Raw genomic sequence first — 23,639 nt, 5'->3', positions numbered from 1 at the left:
AGCTGCACCCATATGTAAAAATCAATCTTGCCAAAGTGATGTCTTTTCAATTTCTTTTGATCGCAGCGTGAAAGACTCGCTTTGTATATGTTAATTATGGCGAGCATTTTGTTTATCATCTTATCCTTTTATAGGGATAATGCTTAGGGGTACCCCTTTACACTACAAATAAAATTTGTTTTCCTATGAATTATGTTCTGTTCAATTAGTAGTGTTGTATTTTATAATATTTTTTGAATTGGCACCAACTGTGGCTCCTTTGCTCCCTTTGAGCTTGATTATTTATCACCATTTCACCATTGCAAAACTTGTAAGTACAGGTAATATATAACAAAATACATACATAACGCCAATAATGGAGGAAAAAAATACTTTTCATAAATAAAGCACTGGAGTAGTTGTCAAAAGCTTTGTTCTTTATAACAAGGTAAAACGTTTTGTTATGTCATTTTGTATAAAATGGGAACCTCAAACCTTTATGTAAAAACACAAAACATCACTCAACGAAAACAAAATTAGAAAACCTAAACAGGCATGACGTTAAATTGGTTAAGGGGCGTAAAGTCCTGATCAACCCCTTCTTTTTAACCTCGTAATTCAGGGGCCATTGTTGGGCCACACCCATCTTCAAACGCGGCCTTCACTTTGATATAAAATAAACACCTGTAAAGTTTTGTGACTGCATCGTTCACGGTTGCTATTGGGATGAGAAAATCTGTCCACAGAGAGATAGCAATATAAACACCTGGGGACTTGCACACAGACTCACAAAGTGAAAACAATACCATCGTTGCTTTTGCAGCTGGTAATACTATGAAAGGCAAAATATGTGTTTTAGGCGACCCTTTCATACACAGACGAAGAAAACAGTGTCACATATAAAAAAAAATGACATAGCACATACTGATTGTGGAATTATTTTTGACACAGACAGCAATTCCAGTCAGCGGTTTGCACATTTTGAAGCTGGGCTGTGTCCATCTGGAGGCACTGGGCATGAAACCCCCGGCTACATCTGTCACACTGAATCTGTAAAAATTCAAATTTCCCACCTTTAATACAGACAGAGGTTAATTGCTTAGTAATCATTTCAAATGTTTCACCACACTAGCAGGCTTTATTCATGTTTACGAGCTTTACCATGCTTTAACCAAATACTACATTGCTGTTGTCATGGTCATATTTCTTCATTGTTATTTTAATTAGTCAACTGTTATTGTCTCTTTGTACTACTGAGAGGAGTTGCACTTAAGTTTCGTTGTACAGCTGTTTAATGACAATAAACGCTTGAATTGAATTGGATGTAGCATGCTGCTGATAATATTAAAGAGCAACATTTTGGAGAGACAGCGATGGACAATGAAGAATAACAATCACCCAAACGTTTTGGTTTGTGTCCATTTGTTAACAGAAATGAAGTGAACGGACAGGAACGGAAAATTGTTGTGTGATTACAACAGGGAATTTAGATTAATACGGATTTGATGGGATTTGTGTGTTGCAATGCATTCACATACTGTCTAACAGAAAATTATAAATGTGAAATACAAGGATGACTTAGCCACCTTTTTATGAAATCTATGAGAATGACTTCGGCCAGAGACCTTTGTATCATGTAATTTCCCATCTTTCTTTACCCTCGTTTTCTTGTCATCTCTAAAATGTACAAAATGCACAAACAAACAATGACAAGAGTAAAAAAACAAAACATACCCAGTCAGTGAAGGAAGGCCCTGGACCTGGTGGTTTTGTCGCTGAGCACATGGCACAGTTGTTATCTATGTCAAACACTAAAATACAAATACACATTTAAGACGTTGACTACTACAATATCACAAAATGACTAAAAACACTCCTCAACCACCTGAGGCTTTAAGTATTTGTAGAGCGTAATGTTTACGCTGATGTACCATCTCTGTCTTTGTTGTACCAAATGCAATGTTTGGTATTTTCGGAAAGGCCTCCATGACTGCGTTTGCCATCTAAACAATGACACAATAAGTTATGTACTTTGGATAATTTTCAAAGTCTGCCAAATGTGGCGGTTGGAAATACTGTAAAACAGATTAAATCCTAAATGCAAAATTTATACAGTTCTTTTGGAAAATCTTAACATTTCAATAAATATTCATCTTACCATGATTACAAGTGCCCCACAGCTATCTCCATCCTGCTGCAGTGGGTGTTGCAGAACACCTCCTTTGAATTTGATGTCCACCTAGTCAGTCTTGCTGTGGCAGGTCCTCCTCAGTTTGAAGTATTCACTGTGTGACAATAATTTATGAAAGTATTAATTTACTATATGTTCAAACATACACATACAATGTATGTACAATATAAGAAAAAACTCCTCTCCCTCTCTCTCTCTCTCCCTCCCTACCTCCCTCCTCCTGGTCAGCCTCGTTACAACATAACACCAAATGGTATCTCCTTAAAGTTGCAAATTAAAGTTTTTTTGTCAATTCAACTGCTATCCAATTGATGGTTCCTAAAGATCCCTCCCAAGCCATGAAGTTAGTGTTTTGGGTCCAATCATATATTCATGAGCTTAAGTCTGTGAGGAGGGCACTGCAGCGCTCTCCAAGGTACTAATCCTGCAGCTGGTAGCAGCTTGGGATGTATTTATAAACTTTGAACCAATAACTTCCTTGTCTAATAATTGACTTCACCTGTTTCCTAACATATGTTAAAGCCCCATTACTGTTTTGTTTGCTGAATCTTGTATCTTCTTTCATGGGAGTACCAGACAAAGGCATCACTTACCTCTTTTCTCTTTTCATTTCTACATAATAGATTGAAGGTTGCCTCGTAACTTAGTTAGAAAGCCTTGTTGGCTGTAGTGTTTTTTTTTTGTTTTTGCAATGACAATTAAACTCCTAACATGCTTCTTCAGCCTCCTGCCTCTTACCTAGTAACAGGGACATGATAAATTGAAGGGGACATGATACAGAACAATGTTATACTCATACCGTGAAAGACTTTTTCTAAACTTTTCAAGAAACCTCAAATATCCGCAATGAATAATCAGCACTCAATGGTTTTTGCTCTCAAACCTTGCTTTCAATAGGAATGTCTTCTGTTCACTTAGCATCAGTGATTACACATGAGTTTGAAAATGGACTTCAATGCTAAGACACCAATATAACACATTCTGATTTCTAATGTTGGAAAAGATGAATTTAAAACAAAGCTTTTGCTGGCCTTGCTAAACACGTGCCTGTTATTATTTTGAATGTACTGGTGAGCCAGCTGTTACGCTCTCATCAGAAACGGATGTTGCTTCATACTGTAAGCCTGTTTCTGACCATTGCCTCCTTGATGACGTTCCTTTTACTACCTGTTCCAGAATTGTGACATAAATTGACATAATTTATATAGGCTGAATGGTTGAAATTGCGTAAGAACCATAATCTTTTTGCAGCATGGTCTGAGTCTGTCAGCTCTGTGGACCTGCGTGCTGGGTCAACCAAATACACGGTTCTTTCTGCTGCATTGATGTACTGGAAACACATTAAATATCATTCAAAGATTATTCACGACATCCAGAAGAAAATGAAAGACAATCAAGATAAATATAAATATAATCACTACTAACCAGAAGCTTCCAGTGGGAATTGTGTATGTTCACAAAAGACACAATTGCTTTATAGTCGTCAAAGTTGATCTGTAACACATCCAAAAATGAACAACCTGATAAAAACATTTTATATTGACGTTTTTGGAAATATCCTATAGTTACAATAGATCTGTTGAATTGTATCTGCTTTATCATACTGTACACAAAGTCACACAAACATCAGCTAACATATGACAGTTATTAAACCTCTGGATGTATCCCCAAAAGAAAAACAAGTCACCTTAGACAAAGTGTTCCTCCTGATCTGTTCTCTCTTCCCAAAGAGGATCACACCAGCCGTGTAATGATTTAGAATATAAATCATTCTCCCCAAATGGAGCTCATTGGAAAAGGGATGCAAAAGACACTCAATGACCTTAAGAGATTGTTGAGATACAGACAGAAAGTCAATCAAACATCATAAATTGATTTAATATACATTTGTAATTACATAATAAACAGGTCTACATAATACTTTGCAATCACATGCTTGACATTCAGAATCACAAATTCACACATTAGTACACTACTATGGAAAATGTTTTGACTGGGGATATATTTAAACACCCACATTATAGTTAGTCAGCAGCATGACATAGGTATTAGATTAATGTATAGTGGAGAGTTTTATTTGGGTCATTTCGGTTTTTTTTTTTATGGTAATTTGTTTTATCATATTAATAGGACTACATACCTCGCCTGTAAGCCACTGGTGAGGTCTAAGTGTCCGCAGCTCACTGTGGTGGATTACGAAGCTGTTCCCTCTGATTTGAGAGGGGACCACAGACACAACCACTTCTGTGTCACTTCTTTTCCACAATTCCTTGAGCTGAGGGTCATAAAAATAATACAAGTTATTTGCTGGAGTAGATAAATAAATAATTTACAGATGATAAGTTAAACACATCCTGTATGAATACATGCACTGAATGAAATGTACAATTTACATCCCAGATACATTGATTGCATTGGACGTATTGATAACACTTGAACACTAAGTTCACCTGAGATGGAGCATCCACTGGACTTTGAACAATACTTCCCTTTATATCCTCCTCATGATGGCCTGTCATGTCTGATTGGATTTGGGTAGTGACCTTGTCTGTTGGTTTCTAGATATAGAAATTGTTAGATATTATTGGAAGCTTTTCATTATATGCTTTCATACCACCAACATGGTGAAATACGTTTCGGTAATTGCATGTCATTGCAATTCACTAGGTCACGGAAGTGTTTAAAGCACAAAATGCAACGATAAGCTTTTGATTTACAGCTGTTGAACATTAATGCTTTTGATTAGCTTCCTGTCCCTGTGTAACTTTGCCACAATTGATGACCTGTGATGGAGCATGACACTGATCGCTTGTTGACAATCCGTGTGTTTTCTGTGTTGTCTGAGAAACACAAAAAGATTCTGTATGACACAAACTTTTTATCGATTACATTTTTAAGCTATTTAAACATATGGAATGATAATAGATAGCTCTAAAAAATGTTTACCTTTTTCTTCTGCTGTTTGAAAACAAAAGGCTTTGTTAGGGGGGACACATAAACTCCTCTCTTCTTCTGATGTCGTTGTTTCCACCGCTCCAGATCCACACGGTGTGTCTACAGTTGATCAAACAGAGTAAATCAATGTTAATAGTTCAGCTACTGCACTGCTGAAGTACATTTCACTTGACTTATTTTATAAGAAAAAAAGCCAACAATCCCAATAGTTTCATGTATAGTTTATATATCAGAGCTTCAATTTTTTACCTTCTTCTTCCTCTTCAGGAGTCACTGTATTCCCTTAGAAGGGCATTCAGTGTGAGCTTGTATGTATGTACATAATCGTCCAGTCTGGTTAGCTGTCTCCGTTGAAAGCGGATCTTTTTTAGGTCCCACTGGCTTTTCTCAATTATTCCTTGTGTTTTGTTGTCTTTGGTGTAATTCTGGAGTTCAACATGTACAGTACGCTATATAACATAAAAATTGCTTCATTCACCTTATTTGCATTCAAATCTGTAATATCCAGGATTGAATAATGCAATGCTTTTTAATTTTTCTAACATCTTTTGTGTTATAGTACCTGAGTGGGTTTACGGGCAGTTATTTTGAACTTCTGAGTAAGCCTGTCATACACAGGACCCATTCCGTGGCGTCCAAGGTCACCTGCCAAATGATAATGCAATTTTAATTTATTTACTGAATAAGCTATTAAAACAAACATCTATCAAAGCACATGCCATAGAAGAGGACTAACCCAGGAGTAAGCCAGACCAAAGAGCAGCCTGAGGAAGGAAGTATTTCAGCAATGTTGGGATGAATGTTGGGCTGAAATAGACATTCGGATCCCCATCTTGCTCAAGCTCTGCCCTCTGAATGACTTCCTCAAAATGATGTTGGAACGGTGTTGGTCCCACATCATTCTAGAAAAAATAATAAGAATTTTTTTTTCTTGAGTTGGATCTTGGAAACAAATGTAAACCGTCATTGCTTAAGGATTGTAGTCAATTTGCATTTTGCTATAATTATGGATGTGAATACAGTCATAACAATGACAACAATTAATTATTGCTATAAAAGGGTGGCAATTGAGACAATGATCACATATCACAAAGTCTTGCTCCACAATGTTTGTGTCATCAATGCCAGTATGTCCTGCTATTAACAACAGCCTCTGGAGATTTTGGAAGTGTTTTTCAACATTCCTCTCACTGTGGGAACTGGAAAACACCATGGCAGCACTGATGACAACTTCATCCATGTCTTTTAGTGTTGTAGCCTGGGACATGAGGCCAAACACATGCATTGCCAGGTGGTAATGTTGGGAGGCACTGCAAGGACAAAGCTTGTAAAATAAGTTTTACAGAGATGTCCCATGTTATGATGTTAGAAAATGTTCAGCATATACAGCAATCACTCACTGTTTTCGGCATAGGTCCTTTGCATTTTTAATCACATGACTCAAGCAGCGATGCAAAATCGGAAGCCCTATTGAGTCCTCTTGCCCTTGTCCGGTTGCAATGTCATAGTACTTGCACAGCAGTTCCTGAAGGCCCAATCCACAGAAGTTGTAGGAGAGTGCCTGCAGGAGGACTATGGAGCCATCACAGATCAACATTGCTGGCCTTTTATTCACTCTTTTTTCGTGGAGTCTTCTTAAGTCCGTCACAAAAGACCCCAGGAAATACGACACGGATGTTGTGGTGTGGTCATTTGTCAGATAAGTGGTCAGGGGAGGATCCTTTTGATGGATGTCTCACCAACATTTCGTACACATAGATAGGGCAGTTTGCCCCTTTCCTTTGTGCACAATGCTGCCCGTCGCATCCAAATAAACAATGTCCGATTTGCACCGCTCATAAAACAAGTTGAGAGTCTTGTCACACCAAAGCATAATGCTTTTGGGCTGCAATATTATTTTTTGGATAACTGCATCCTCTGAATCTTGCTCTTGCTCTTCCTCCCGCATAATTTCTAAACTAATCATTTCGTTTTAGTGTCTTCTGTTTTTTTTCCGACTATTGCATGAGAGCGTTTTCATGACACCGTTTGTAGGAACCTCATCTCGACATCCGGATTCCACAACACTGTCTTCCAGGTTATCCAACTTTTGTAAATATAATGTTCTTGGCAGTTTGGTGGTGAGGACATCCGCTATGGCATCCCTTTCATCTGCCCGCACCGGACGTCTTTGCAGTTCTTCGCTGTGGTGCCACACTCTGTCTCCACTAAAGGTCACAACCGCCTTGAGTGACGACTCATCTTGTACTTCCCCGTGAACTTTAACAGGGCAGTCATTAAAAAGACAGTAGCCTGAACAATAAAATACAGGTGCATTTCTAGTCGACCCAATCGTTTGGACATTGTGGTGCTTGAATGCAAAACTGCAATGTGGATGAATGCTGCGGATTCCATTAGCAATAAAAACTGTCCAGTTCAGTGTTGTGAAACGCCGTTTACGCTGTGTCCTCCTGAGTTTTTTCTATTGATTTTCAGTAAGAAAAAGAAAACAGGGTTGCTTAGGCAATGGATGAGAAAATAATTGTTCCTCATATTCTTTTTCATCTGCTGATGATGATGTTGTGGAGCCATTGCCATTGTCTGTTGTACAATGAAGCTGCAAAACACAGTAAAACATAATCAGCATCAGTGAACAAGTTGTTGTGAAGTTGCCTAATAACAGTAGATGCACGTTAACCATTGTTGTCACAGGGTATTATTTACTGGATACCTAACAGTTCTTTTGTAGAACTTTCTATCACCAGGATTTGAAAAAACTGATACAGTATTCTGTATTTCATAACAATTATGTCATTATTGACCATTGATATATTTACCTCTGCAGTTTCCGCTGGAGTTGTCGATGTATGTGTATTGGGCTGTTGGTGCACTGGCCCTACAGTAATGTCATCAGGCTGTGGGGAAACTAGCCATGAAGTATCATAATCAGGCTGTGGGGAAACTGGCCATGAAGTATCATAATCAGGCTTTCCAAAGGCAGGAAAAACCAAGACTCTTAAATGGGAAAAAACATAAAGACTCATTGGAATATATTTGGGGTCTACTGATTGTAAAATAAATACACATTTAAGTTCATGCTTGTGGCGATATTGGTCCTTAACATTAATTATTTTAAAGTGAATTCACCAAACCTTTTAATAATACCCCAGTGAAAATGTAGCATAATGACAAAATAAAATGTCCCTTGTAAGCAAGCAGGTCTTGTCCTGACATACTGTTTTTAAATAAACAGAACATTTGAAAAAGTTGGCATTACTTTGTACTAAGAAAAGAATAAGGATGCACAAAAGTATTTGTACTGTGGTATTACGGTTTGTATATGAATGTTGATTGTCAAGAGGGAAGATGTAATGTCCTAGACAACCAATTATAAAACTGGTTAATGATGATATGATATACGATATGATGAAACGCAAGCAAGGCTGTTGTGAAGTGAGGCTGTCTATCTCTCCTCCGCTCATTTAAGTCCCGGGGACAGCGCTGAGCCCCACTATAGTTTAGACGTATCTGTGTCCGTCTGGTAATTTTCAATTAAATCGTTGCATACTTACCCTCGTCTTGCTGGCATTCTGGATTGTGGATGAACTGACAAAGTTTCTCACCAGAAACGAAATTCGAAAATTAATAAGTTGCAAAGTTTGCAAAAGTTGTCGGACGAGTCGAAGGTCAGCACTGAAAACTTTTTCTACTTTGTCGCATATATGATGACTAAGACAACAGCGGAAATGCGAGTTTGATATCAGAGTTAAGGTAAAAAAAAATTACGTTTTTTATTTGTTAGATATTTCCTTTTTATTGAACGAGTCAGCCCCTTATAATTATCTCTCAGTTGTCATGTAATTGGTGTCAAAGGAAGTGTCTTTTAATTAAATCTCTAAGTGTAAATGTATGGACTCTGCACTTTCCATTCGAACCTGGCTGTGACACCTCAGAAGTGAATTTAACCCCGCTATCATCGGGAAGCAGAGACAGATATCATCCTTGACTTGAGAAAACTGCTTTGGACCGTCGATTTAACTTCAAACTGTTCGTTAATTAAATTAGGAACCGACTGACTCACTGACTGCAGTTGCGCCGCAGATCAGCTGTCTGTCGGTTCTCTGTTGTTAACACGCGCTGTGTGTCCGCTATACGGCGGAGCTGCAGGGTTATCTCCAGCATTTCCTTCAATACTAGGATTATGTACTAAACACTTAGCACTTCAAATATCCAGAAATGATCTATTTCACAGTTGAAATGTTGGACTTTACTTTGAAAAATTTCTTAATCTGTAAAGTAAATGTCTGATATTCAGTGGGTGGGTAGTCAGAGAGGTCCTGAACACAGTCATATCAGTCTCACTCTGGAATTATTTGGCAAAGTCTTTTTATGGTACTTTGAAATATCCAGAAATTAACCGATTTGATTGGGCACACGTTTGACTTTACTTTGAAAAATCTCTTAATCTGTACAGTAAAAATGTTTGATATTCAGTATGTGGATAGTCAGAGAGGTCCTGGACACAGGCATATCAGTGTCTCTCTGGAATTATTGAGCAAACTGTTTTTTATAGTACTTTGAAATATCCAGAAATTAGCTACTTGAAGCAGAACATGTGTGACTTTAATTTTGTAAAATCTCTTAATTGATACAGTAAAACTGCTATTCATAAAAATGACACAGGTAAGACGATATATTCTTCTTCTGCATATAATCCAATAAATTTTACTTTCAATTATGCATTTTGTATATGCTCCATGGCAAAAGTTTATTTTGAAAACCGGATGTTCTTCCTCTAACTTCGAGTACTCAATCGCTCGCTCCCCGAGCCCGTTCTGGGCTGTTCGGATGCGTTTACCATAAGTATCAGTATATGGGTGCAGTGGAATTTCCGTTTCGGCTGATTTGACCAAAGAGTTGTGAGTGTTGGCTGGCTTGACCGCAGTGGTCCTGACTGTGCGTCACGGTACGTCTCGTGTTTTGTAGCAGGTTTTATGTGTCTCATAAACTATAAAAGGAAATCAAAGAAACACAAAGTAAACATTTGTCCTGTACGTGTCCTTATGACTTGTGATTAGTTATTGTTAAAGTATAAAGTGGGCACAGGTCAGAGGGACTGCGGAGGAAATAGAAAAGAGACTCAGACAGAGACACAGGACTACAGGACCTTAATGTGCGTTTGTTCTGATCCTGGAGCAGAGGTGTTATAATTATTCAGTGGAGTCCACTTCGTGATGCATCTAAGAGAAATGTCCACAGCTCTAGTACTCAGTACTGTGCAGGACTATAAGCATTCATGCCTCAGTTATTACAGCCCAGGTAAAACAATGTTTAAACTTCGCTACTCTGGCGGACTCGCTACAGAATAGTGTGTATGTTGTGGATTCCTCATCCGATACCTTCAATTTCAGCTTTTGTGAGATTCTTGTGTTTTTTTACATTTTGAAATTCATTAATCTAGATTAATCACGATTAAAAGTTTGTTTTTCTTCTAAAGACTAAATCTTATAAATCACTTCAGACAGCCTGTATTTTACACAATGTTGTGTTTTCAAAGAGGCTCAGGCCTATAACACCTACCTATAAAGTGCCAGCCAGGTCGTTAAATATCATGTATGATAAATTGTGTAAAAAGAATTTTAAAAAACCCAGCTGAAAATATTCCCAATGTCCTTGGAAACAATAACACGGCTTCTTTCTTCATTGAAACATCCAGATTAGTAAAAGGTAAAAAAAGAGGTGTATTTGAGACACCATTGGTACTGTCATCTTTACCATTGAACAACACACACAACAGCATAACAAGTGGCCTTGGTAAACTGAACTGACATTCAAATCTGTCATGTTAAAGTGCAAAAACTTAAAGTGCAAACAAACATGAAAATTAAAACAGGAAGATCTCTGCTACTTCAAAGGTCCCACCATATGCACATTTTACCACAGTTGATATGGTTCCTTGGGGTCTTAATGAAATGTCTGAAACATATTTTGGTGAAAATACCACAAGGATCATTTAAAACAGCAGCCTTCTTACCCTGTTTAAAACAGCCCTCCTCAGACTGACCTGTTTTGAGTGCTGGTGACGAAGATACAATATTGCAACCATATCGTTTTAAACCAGAGTCAGGTGGACCGAAGCCTGGCTGCTAGAGCCCCAGCTCCCCAGCGCAGACCCGCAGTGGGAGCTGGAGCTAACTGCTCCAGCTCTCACTGCCCAAAGCCCATAGCTCCGGTTAGCAGCCCGGTTAGCTCCGCGCTAGCGCCGCGCAGACGAACATGCGCACACACAGTTCGAGGAAGATAAAAAAAGTGAGAGAGCACATGAGAGGGCGGAAAGAGTGGAGTTGCCTGCCTGGTTCAAGTAGCTTCTCCAACTTCTCCAGTTTAGCCAGCTCCGGTGAAAGTGCTGACTGACGTTCAGTGGTCACCGGTGAGGGAGATGCTGGCAGCTCGCTCGAGGAGCTGAATTTTCTTCCGCACACCGTAAACAAAGTTGCATTAACTGCGTTAAAATATTTTATCGCATTAATCTCAGGCACAATAATCTCATAGATTAACGCGTTAATTTTGACAGCCCTAGTTTTTTTACCTTTTGGGACCGTCTCTTCATTACAAACTGATGTCCTTTTATGGAGAAATAGAGGTTTGGCAGTATGTTAATTGAGTGCCGACAAGGGCCTTTCAATTTAGAATTATTCATATTCACAAACAGCATGGTGATAGGAACAAAATTTGCTGGTGCACATGTGTCATGAATCCGTTGGCGATTTTGCGTGTGCACTTAGTAAGAACATATCTGCGCACAAGCACATGTTAGTAAATGTGGCCCAGTGTGTCTTATGCTATAAACACTCAACAATATTCAACAGTAATATATATATATATATTGTATTTTTTCTATTTAGTTATTTATTCATTACCTTCAGTGTCTTTTCTTTTGTTTTAAACAGTCCTTGTCTTTTCAGTATCTGTATCTCTGTGTGTAAACCTGGTCCCTCACTAGTGGGAGGGGTGGGCTTGGTGGCTCCTACACAGTTTATCAATCAGGTTTTAGGTTTGTCACTGCAAGACGAATGTCATTCTCCTCTTGCAAACATGCTCTGTGCTTTGTGCTTCAATGTAGGAAAGCCAGACTCGCAGAGGTATGTGGTGGCAAATGGAAGAAGGGATTTCAGAGCCCTCTCAGCCAGTGCGGAAAAGTCATTTTTGACATACAGCCAGTACTGTGGGCGTGAGAGAGCCTGGAATTTCACCCGCACCTCCTATTCATTAGCCATGTCTATGAGTATTTCCTGGGACATAAGATCGAGTCTCCCTACTCCTAGAGCAAATGGGTCTCTTATCCATATACCTGCATGTGCTCCAGGTGGGACTGGATCAATGGTGAAATGGTGCCTGAATGAACACCTGATGACAGAAGCTATTTGTGAAGCTGTAGGACCATCTCTATCACTCCCTCCTTGAGTTTGGCAGACCACAGGGAATTTTCCTTGTAAAAGCCTGTACATTGTCCTTTACATGTAATATGTAGATGCTGGAAAATGTCTGACATGTATAAGTTTCTGAAGGCATGATTCATCGGAAATAAACGGCCTGTCAGCTGATGATTTTCAGATGAGAGGAATTCACCGATCTCCCTTCGCAGCTCATAAACAACATTCAGCACCGCCCCAGGTTAATGCCAGTGCACGTTGGAGTGAAGCAGTAACCCCTTGAACCTTGCGCCCATCTTGTTACACAAAATAGAGCACAGCAGGTGTTTTAAGGGCCGGGCTTTTATGAAATTCACTACTTGTATAATGTCCTTCAGTATCTGATGATAGTAAATTATGCCTTCAAGGCCCGCTCAGGAACGCTGGCTTGCTGCCTATACTAGGGTTGTCACGATACCAAAATTATGACTTCGATACTATACCTGCCAAAATATCACGATACCCGATACTTATGATACGATATCACAAATACGATACAATACCACAAATACGATACGATACTGGTATATTTATCTATGATAGTAATAAATAAAACATCTGTAAGGTTCCCTTTTTTACCAGCTTGTTCCTGCCCAGCTTTTTGAACACTTAACAAATAGCATTCTCATAGTATTAGCCTACAGCAAGATATTAATGAAAACTACAGTGGATCAAGCTCCCACAAACCACACACACTCATCTGACAGGAGAGAAAAAAGAAATACAAGGTAGTTCAATAATTTAGACGTTGAATAAGTGCTCTGGACCGGCCTATCCATTGTACGTTTGTCATGTTGACAATACATCCGACACAGTCATTACAATGTCTGCTAACTATAAAAAAAAACAAGGAGCCGAGTACATGAAAGCTTAATACATCCAATTAAAGAAGGTTCACTTACTTTAGTCACAAAGATGAATGACTTTCAATCTTGTTGATGCGAGTGATGTTTACACATTACCAGTGACATGACATGTGTTTGGTGTATGCATGGTAATGACCACTATGTACACTATTTAGCATAAAACAAAAGCAGTTTGCACAGAGCTGTATGAAGGACAATTAATTGAAGTAAAAGTAAATTATTAATGAATAAATACATGATTAAATGAAATAAATAATTGAATTCATAGATAAATGAAAAAAATAAAAGCAATTTGCAATGAAAAAGGCTATTTCTGTATTTCTACATTTAATTTATTTTTGTATCTGTATGATAATTAAATAGATGGGCTTAACTCTGTTGAAAGTCTGATTGGTATTTGCGGTGTGATCATCGGTTCTAATACTGTCTTGTGTTGGCCAGTACACAGGAGCTTGACACAAAAGATGCCTTGACATTATTTCTGGCGCGTGCAGCCTTGCACCGGTGACCCTACCGTGACTCTTAACATCAATCGGTGCGTGCAACGACCAGTCCATCGAGCATAAACATAGCCCAACCAGCCTTTATGATGAAGAAGAATAGACTTGAAGATACCAGCTTCAGTGCTTTCAACGCAATCAAGCCATCAATACTCAGGGGAAAGCGATAGTTGTGGTAGTTTGCAGCACAGGAGCCCAACAAGGAACAGTGCTTTCTCGTTTTCTTTTAACCATATATATATCAGGCTTCAGTCACTAACAGCTGTCCTCTCCAGAAGTTCTCTGATGACACATGGTGATAGACCTTTGCAGGAAGTCACCCCAGACCTCAAGGGGGAAGGTCCATGATGTGGGCATTGAGATCGTGAAGGACTACAGATACTGTAACTTGGTGTTTAACTCAAGAACAAACTGGACTGGTCCACAAACACAGATGTCCTGTACAAGAGGGGCCAGCGTCGCTCCATCTGCTGAGGAGACTGAGGTCCTTCGGAGTGTGCAGGACACTATTCAGGACTTTCTATGAATCTGTGGTGGCTTCCGCAGCGTTCTACGCCATTATCTGCTGGTGGTGCGGATGCACTGAGATGGACAGGAAAAAACTTAATAAACTGGTTAGGAGAGCCAGCTCGGACTTGGACTGCCCTCTGGATTCCACTGAGGAGGGTGTGAGGAGGATGCTATCAAAGCTGAATGAAATAAATGCTGTTCTGGTCATGTTACTTTTACGTTACTCACGTTCTTTTTTGCAAAAATTTTAAGAGAAAGCTCATTTTTGTTTATGTAGAAATCTTTTTATTCTTTTGTACAAACAAATTGTTACTTGCCACATACAATCAGCGTGTGTCGTACAATCATCCTTTGTGTACATAATGAAAATACACACTGAGCTTTTTTTAATTTAACTTAAGTTCTTAATGTTTATTCTATTGTCCTTTTTATATTTCTTTACTCTGTTGTCTACCTCATTCTCATCTGCGTGCTGCTGTAACTAGTGAATTTCTCCAGTGTGTGGATAAATAAAGGTTAATCTAATCTACTATAATGCAGTTGTAGTTTATACAGTTTGTTGTCTCAAAATGGTGGATACTGATGGTGTTAGTGCATCATGACGTCTGACTCTGGATTATGGTGGCATCTCATTACAGTGATGGATCCTAATTGTGGTGGTAGCTGATCGTCAACTCTTTTTTTGTTCAACAAGGCTTGATATAAAATATGCTTACCCACATACTCTCACATTACTGGCAATAACTCATTATCATTATTTCATTTAGCTGGCGCTTTTATCCAATGCGACTTACAATAAGTGCATTTAACCATGAGGGAACAATTACCCAGAACAACAAGAATCAAGAAAGTACAATTTTCTTCAAGAAAGTCAAAGGACTATATGTAAGTGCCATATAAGTGCTAATGAAGTTTTTTTTATAGGTATAGTCGGAAAAAATGTTTTTAGTCTGCGGTTGAAGATGTGTCGACTTTCTGCTTTTCTGATGTAATTGGGGAGCTCGTTTCACCATTTAGAAGCCAGGACAGCAAACAGTCGTGATTTTGTTGAGCGGTTAGCTCGCAGTGAGGGAGCAACAAGCCGATTGGCAGATGCAGAGCGGAGTGGACGAGCTGGGGCATAACGTTTGACCATGTCCTGGATGTAGACCGGACCCGATTCGTTCGCAGCATGCTACGCAAGTACAAGTGTTTTTTAAATGGATGCGGGCAGCCACTGGTAACCAGTGAAGGGAGCAGAGGAGCGGAGCAGTATGAGTGAATTTAGGTTAAAGACCAGTCGAGCTGCTGCATTCTAGATGAGCTGCAGAGGTCGGATGGCACTAGCAGGTAGGGCTGCCAGGAGGGAGTCGCAGTAGTCTAGGCGTGAGTTGACCAGAGTCTGGACAAGAACCTGCGCTACCTTCTTAGTGAGAAGGTGACATAATCTCCTGATTTTTTTGCAGCATGTATCAACAGGAACAGGTTGTTGCAGTGTTGGCAGTAAGAGACAGTTGACTGTATGTACCCACCTGAATGACATGTACATTGAGCAAAGAACACGCATGAGAGTTGTGTTCTTATAACAAATAGGTCTGGAAGGACGAGGACAGAGGATAGAGAGGCGGCTCTTGCAGTGTAAAGGGTCAAGAAGGTTGTTATGGTGAAGAGAGTTAGGGGGACAGCCAGTTGACAGGGAGGTGTTGATAAGATTGGTGAGAAAAGGAAAAAGGTCAGGAGTAATAGACTAGAGAATGTGAGATGGGTCAAGGAGGCAGGTGGTTCGGCGGGTGAGGGTTACAAAGGTAAGAACTTGATTGGGAGACAGGGGTGTGAAAGAGGAAAGTGAAGGGGATGAAGAAGAAGTTGATGGAAATGTAGTTCCAGAAGGTGGATTTGAAAATGAGGAGCGTATGTCATCTATCTTTTTTGTAGTTGACAAAGTGGCTTGGTAGAAGTATGGATGGAGGAAAGGGACTGGGGGGGTCAAGGAGGTGGGAAAAGATGGAGAACAGCTATTTTGGGTTTGAAAATGAGGATTGAATTCTAGTTTTAAAAAAAGGGCTTTTGGCTGCAGTGAGCAGGTCATCATGGTGTTTAGATTTTCGCCACTTTCTTTCTGATGCTCGCATAGTGGCTCTGTCGGCACACATGGAGTCAGTCAACCAAGGAGCTGGGGAGGACTTGTGGACCTGTCGTAATGTGAGAGGACAGAGAGAATCAAGAGAGGAGGACAGAGTAGAAAGGAGTGTCCTTTTCTTCTCCAGACAATCTTTTTTTCAGATGCCCCAAACGATTGGTAAGGGGAGTCCAATCCCTGTACCTTTGGCAGAATATCAATCTGTCCCTGACGTTTTTCCTTGAGATAAGCTCTGCACTAGTGGGACCCTGATCCCGCAGCTGAATCAACTTTAGGAGATGGTCCTGGCGCTGCTGGACTTTCTTGGGCGCCCTGAAGTCTTCACAACAATTGAACCTCTCTCCTTGAAGTTCTTGATGATCCAATAAATGGTATATTTAGGTGCAATCTTACTAGCAGCAATATCCTTGCCTGAGAAGCCCTTTTTGTGCAAAGCAATGATGACTGCACGTGTTTCCTTGCAGGTAACCATGGTTAACAGAAGAAGAACAATGATTTCAAGCACACCCTCCTTTAAAGCTTCCGGTCTGCTATTCTGTCTCAACCAGCATGACAGAGTGATCTCAAGCCTTGTACTCGTCAACACTCTCACCTGTGTTTTTTTGGGGATTAAGTTAATTTTCGTGGCAAAGAGGGACTTTGCAATTAATTGTAATTCATCTGATCCCTCTTCATCACATTCTGGAGTATATGCAAATTGACATCAGGGCGGCTGTGGTTGAGGGGTAGAGCAGTCGTCCTCCAACCTGAAGGTCGGTAGTTCGATCCCCAGTCTTTCCCATCTGCATGCCGAAGTGTCCTTGGGCAAGATGCTGAACCCTGAATTGTCCCACATAGAACAACAAAAGTGCTGCTAATAGATGCACTGTATGAATGTGTGTGTGTGTGTATGGGTGAATGTAAAACTGTACTGTAAAGTGCTTTGAGTGGTCAACAAGACTAGAAAAGCGCTGTATAAATACAAAACCATTTACCATTTACATTGAACCAGTGGAAACCTGTACTTTGGTCTGATGAGTCCAAATTGGAGATTTTTGGTTCCAACCACCATGTCTTTGTAAGACCCGTCGGATGGTCTCTACATGTGTGGTGGTTCACACCGTGAAGCATGGAGGAGGAGGTGTGATGGTGTTGGGGTGCTTTGCTGGATATACTGTCGGTGATTTATTCAAAATTAAAGGCATACTTAAACAGCATGGCTACCACAGCATTCTGCAGCGACATGCCATCCCAAGTCAAGAAGAATTTGACAGAGAGCATTATTATTATTTTCAAATCTTCTGTAGATATTGTGATAATATCATTATTTAAAAATGTATGATGTATTGCAAACAAACATACATCATAAATCCTTTAATAGAGGGATATAATATTGTTTTCATCCATATTCTTCAATTAAATTGGAATCATACATTTTAAGCCATTTAGGTAACATCTTTTCTGTAATCTTTAATTTTTGTCTATCTTATTTCGCCTCTTCTCCTGTGTATAAATCACACTTAGAAAATATGTAATGAGAAATCACATGTTTATCTTGTCCTCAAATCTTTCAAGTAGGCTACATTGTATTGGATTATAAAAGTAAAAGAAATCTGTTTAGGTCCACTTACACATACGCACTTGTAGTTCTGCTTTTTTGAAGCAAATTACTTCAAACTTACTTTGAAGTTACTTGATTCTTGTTGTTCTTGGTTTCCACCGTCATGGTTGAATGCACTTATGGTAAGTCATTTTGTATAACAGCGTCAGTATAGGATTTCAATTTTGCATCTGTCTCATGCGTCATCAACCCTGCAATTTGCTTGCAGTGAATCCAGCAGGGGAATCCCTGCTGTGTTCACACATTGACTTCATCTAGATTTCTACGGACTTTATACTAGTAGGTCAAGCAGATAAAGTCTGTCAAAATTACTGAGTGTCTCCCTCAGACATTTGCTGTCACAAATACACCTCCCCCGTAGAAAATACAAAGAATCTGCAGAGTCCAGTGCCTGTCTGAAAGCATTTATAGACACAATGAAATGCTTTACCTGTACGGTATGTGTAGTTATAATTTTTACCTTATGTGCGTTTCAGGTAGGCTTTGAGCTATGGGACAGACAAAAGGATGGAACTGAGCCTTTACTTTCTTTAAAGGTAAGATCTTCGTCTACTGCTTTTCTCTTTCCCCTTCTAATGCCTTAACAAGATATCTAAAAACTGACAGAAAGCATTAAACAATCTGAAGACAGACAGTCAATGCACTAAACACTGACAGTTATAGATGTTGAACTAAGGGCAGACTAAAACCAGACCACGTATAGAGTGATAGCAGACTAAAGCCACACATTGAACACGTTGTAAATGGACTGAAGTCAGACAATGTGTTGACTATAGAAGGACTCCGGACAACCTGAAAAAAGATTGTGGATTCTTGTTCACAGATTATGGACCAACAAAAGACAGACACATGGATTAAAGTTTTCCGTCGCTATGACGGATTTCCGTCAACTCCGCTCGCATAAGGCGTAAAAAGCCGAGTATAAATCAGCCTTCCGGAGTCGCATTTCCGGTTTCATACCCGGAAACTGCGGAAACCACAGAAGATTTAGAAGAACGAATATAGACCAAAATAGAAGAGCGCTTGGCAGAAAAGATCCGAAACTATGAACACTAGTATAACCCGTCACTGACCGGCGGATTTGTCCGCCAGAAAAAGGCTCTGAGGAGCCGCCGTGGCGATGTATATAAACGTATGCCACCACACACGAAGAAGAGCCGACTTCAACAAAAAACATTACTCCGGCTAGTGGTCTGGCGGTGAATTGGTTGCAACACGCGCAACCGTGGGGGAACTATAAACCAAAACAAGTCCGTAGAAGCTGTGTGCGTGCGTGCGTGCGTAAAAAACGACTATAAATCGGCCTTAAAAATGAGATCGATGCAGATCCGAAGAGAAAAAAAAATAGGGGGGGGGGTGTAACACTGATATGATTTGCAATAACTTCACCAATCAGCTGTGATTTTTTTTTAACCTTTTGTTTGTGAACCATGCCTTACGTCTTTCTCATGTTTGAATGGATAAGTTGACGCGGCATTTTAAAAATCGAGGCGGTAAGCAGCCACGACCCAAAGTGAGTGCCGATTTTTTTTTTTTTCAGTCAGATGATTTTTTTTTGCTTTAATCCCTGCAGACAGTGGACAGACGGAGTACCGGGGCCTGTGTTTATGTGCGCTGACTAGGAGCGCACACACACACAGTCGCCGACACCTAGTTTTTCATGATGGCCTGATACGAAGATGATTAAAAATTAACACGAACGTGGCGTTCACTCACTTTCATCGTGACGTGCACTTAGTTCACGTTGATCATATGGCAACTGATTTTTAAAGTTCACTGTTCGCGAAAAATATGCGCGACATGCACAACACTGTACAAGGAGCCAATGCAGAGGGGCTGAAGAGCCGCATGCGGCTCCAGAGCCACAGGTTGCCGTCCCCTGGCATAGGGGGTGAGGAGATTAGCTATTGGGTTACTGGCAGAAAGTATCACTTCGTCTTGTAAATTAACCTTTCCAGGACTTCCTAAATTGCAGACCCTTTGTTCGACTCAATCCACCATCTGTTGTTTTAGTTTACCGTGATGGGATGGCATAAAAGTCTCTCCTAATTGACAAGTAGATAGAATTATGTTTCCTTCCTTCGATGCTGTCTCCACTGCGCAGTGAATAAAACTAATTTGAACCAGTGGGGGAGCATCTATCTCCGGCAGTAAACACGGAATCTGCTGAAGCGCCTTATCATCGTTTTGTCTGATACGTCCACATATAGCAACATCACAGCGCGGATCATCAGCATAATGCACACTTAACAGCCAATCTGGCATGCCCCAAACTATGATATCGGAAGCCGAGCTGAGAAGAATTTGGTTAGCAAAATTGGCATTTCCACGATAGTCTGTATTCTGTGTGAAAGGAGGTTTTCCCTGTATTTACTTCAACAATGATAAATTGAAGAAACAGAGAGTGATTTAAATGTATTTACCAACACTTAACAATACTACCCCAACCTGTTAGTTTGGTCACATTACTTTACTGAGTACTGCTTACTGAATAGCTTGCAGGTCACTCCTGGCTTTTAGAATCATTTTGTCCTGAAAAATTTCTTCACCGTCTGATGATCACGCGCAATTCTTTTGGAAATATCCAATGTTGTGATACCTTTACCAAGGTATTGCACTATTTATTAACATGTAGCTTGCTTAATAATGTGGAACATCCTTCTTAAGAAGTTTTCCTATGATTGGGCTCGCCTGGCAAACTAATATCACAGGTGTCTGAGATTGATTTCAATCATCCAAATAGCCCTGAGACACAATACCATCCATGTGTTTAATTCAAAAACTAAAAAATGAATGTTTATGACCTTTAAATCCAATTTGCATAATAATGTGGAACGCGGTGTCATTCAAGCTTCTGTTGATTTCTCCAGATTTAATTTCATGGTTAAGTCCTTCATGTTAGGATGGTGTCATCTATCTGTTAGTTAGAGTCTAGCATGCTGGCGATTTTCTTCAAAGACCGGCGATGAAACAACCATGAAAACTGAAGTAACAGCAATTTCGTGTTTCACGGCGAGTTGATGAACTTTGACGCCACGCCAAGGTCACACTGTGTGACCAAAAATCGATCTCTAAATTAGTTTTTATCTCCATCTTGTTGTGATGACACTCATCTGAATTCAAAGTTGAACTGATGAAAGCCCTGGTACAAGTATGTCAAAGTAAAAATGGTGAATATGGTCAAAATGGCAACTAAATTAAAAATGGCCGACTTCCTGTTTGGTCTAGCATATCTATCCAAGAGACTTATTTGTTTGTAATGAAAAGACACATGTCCCCAACGATTTTGTACATGTCGGCCAAACGTGGTGCCGGGGCTGCCCTTTAGGGGGCGCTAGTCAGTTATTTTGCAACGCCCATTCCTTAAAACCATATGAATATCTTCAGGGGGGGGGGGCTGTTGATACACACATGTAGTTTGAGTGAGATGGAATCATGAACACGGAAGTTACAGCAATTTTCATGTTTCATGGCGAGTTGATCAACTTTGATGCCACACCATTAATACTGTGTTTGACGAAAAGTCACAGTAATCTTATGTCTTCATTATCAATGTCTTGAGACCCATTTGATACAGTTTGACATGATGAGGAGATACACATCCAAGTGTAAGACATGCAAAAAACAAGACATTTCCTGTAGCCACCAGGGGGCGCTGTGATTTAAAGTCATGATTTCTGTGTAGATATCATCAGGCCGGGACTCTTGTCTTATGTGTCTAGTTGGGACACGATTGGCCCAAATATGTCCGATATACAGAACCACGTGTTTTGATGGCATTTAATCAAACTTTGACGCCACGCCACGCCACGGCCACACGGTGTGACGAAAAATCGATCTCTAAATCAGTTTTTATCTCCATCTTGTTGTGATGACACTCATCAAAATGTGAAGTTGATCTGATGAAAGCCCTGCGGCAAGTACGTCAAAGTAAAAATGTGGAATATGGCCAAAATAGGGGCTGCTTTCCAGGGGGCGCTGTTGAGCCATTTTGCCACGCCCATTTCAAATTACTCCAGTATAGTAAAATATCCGTAAGTCTTGAATTTCCTGAAAGTTTCATAACTTTTTGAGCATGTCTAGACCCTGAAAAACTCCCCCAAAGGGAAATAATAATAATAGGAAAAATCCTTACAGTTTCAATAGGGCCTCTCACCATTCGGTGCTCGGGCCCTAATTAATATTAAACATATAGTGGTCTGACCCATCCACACAGCTGGTAATATAACCTGTCCAAAGGAGGATATAGATACCACTGATATCAAGACAAGGAAGCTCCTATCAAAGTATGGAGGATGTCACCCTAACGCCGGGTTTACACCGGGCGCTGAAGCGTCGCGTAAGCGCAGCACCATGCCTTAAATAACAGCTGACTCCCATCCACTCCCATGTTAATCCTTTGTGCCGGTCCCACCAGAGGCTGAAGTGCAGCGCTGCGCCAAGGCTGCCGAGCGCAGTGATTTTAAACGAAATTGATGACATATTTTATATGATATAAATGATCAAATATGCATCCCATAGTTGTATTCCCCTTCTGTTGTCCTGGAGTTTTCAATTTTACCAATTTTACCGATCACATTATTAAATGTCCCCCTCTGCCCCCACTACAGCCACACAAGCAGTCATAAAGATAAAAAGAGAGAGGGGGGGGTGTGTGTTTACGTACTCTCCACATAGGCTTGAGCGGAGAATACGTAATTTACCCTCGACACCCCACTTTGAACGGAGCAAACAGCGGAGAAGTTCTTGAAGATGGATGACATTAAATTAATAATTGAAGTGGAAAAGTACAGTGAGCTGTATGATCCTCGGCACATGTTGTATAAAGACAACATTAAATAGGAAAAATGCTGGGACGCCGTTGCAGTTAATGACAAATATCAGCAGTATGTGTGATCACGGAGAGGAATCGCAGGATGACCGCCGCGGAGTTAAGGGAGTTAAGGGTGTCCGGTGTGACTAGCCAAGCGCCGGCGCGCTAGGGATTAGCGCTTACGCGACGCTTACTCGTCGCTTCAGTGCCCGGTGTAAACCCGGCGTAAGTCCAGAACCCTGAGACTGTACAACACGTAGCAGAAAGAGGGAAGCAGAGGACTAGTAAGTGTCAGAGTTGCTATCTAGCATGAAACAAAAAGATCCAGCAGGACATCTGGAAAATGGCTGCAAATGAACCATTCATGTGAATGCCTCAGACAGCAAAAACCTGATGATGAGGTTGAAACTTGATGGAAAAAATAGCCCCTGCACAGCAGTTATCACCGACAGACAGAAGAAGTAGCTGAATAAATAATACCAGTGGCTGGAAAAGGCTGGTTTGCACGCATGTGAAATGACTGGAAATTTCTTGAATCTTAGATACATTGAGATGCGCACTTGGACAACTCTGCTGTGACTGAAACAATCTGGCGATGAGAGAAGACTGGGGTTCTTCAACCACTGCTGATAGGTGATTGAGACCAGATTGAAAC

At 40.2% G+C, this 23,639-nt stretch overlaps 1 protein-coding gene and 1 long non-coding RNA gene across 2 annotated transcripts in view; one reads left to right on the top strand and one right to left on the bottom strand.

The window, feature by feature from the left end:
• The window catches only part of LOC132998941 (anoctamin-9-like), a 95,185-nt gene that overhangs the window by 950 nt on the left and 70,596 nt on the right, over positions 1-23,639 (top strand). The window contains exon 2 of the mRNA XM_061068694.1: positions 18,648-18,707. Coding sequence (XP_060924677.1) covers positions 18,648-18,707 — 60 coding nt within the window. The remainder of the gene's footprint in view (positions 1-18,647; positions 18,708-23,639) is intronic.
• LOC132998239 (uncharacterized) lies at positions 4,644-5,165 on the bottom strand. Its single transcript, XR_009677983.1, has 3 exons — positions 5,117-5,165; positions 4,954-5,010; positions 4,644-4,728 (listed from the first exon to the last, which is right to left on the bottom strand). It is a non-coding gene; the product is annotated as an uncharacterized LOC132998239 (long non-coding RNA).

The sequence above is a fragment of the Limanda limanda genome, chromosome 3, assembly GCF_963576545.1.
Source record: "Limanda limanda chromosome 3, fLimLim1.1, whole genome shotgun sequence".
In the NCBI taxonomy this organism is placed as follows: Eukaryota; Metazoa; Chordata; class Actinopteri; order Pleuronectiformes; family Pleuronectidae; genus Limanda; species Limanda limanda.
The sequence above is the reverse complement of the archived record's forward strand: the minus strand, read 5'-3'. Positions and strand labels throughout refer to the sequence as shown.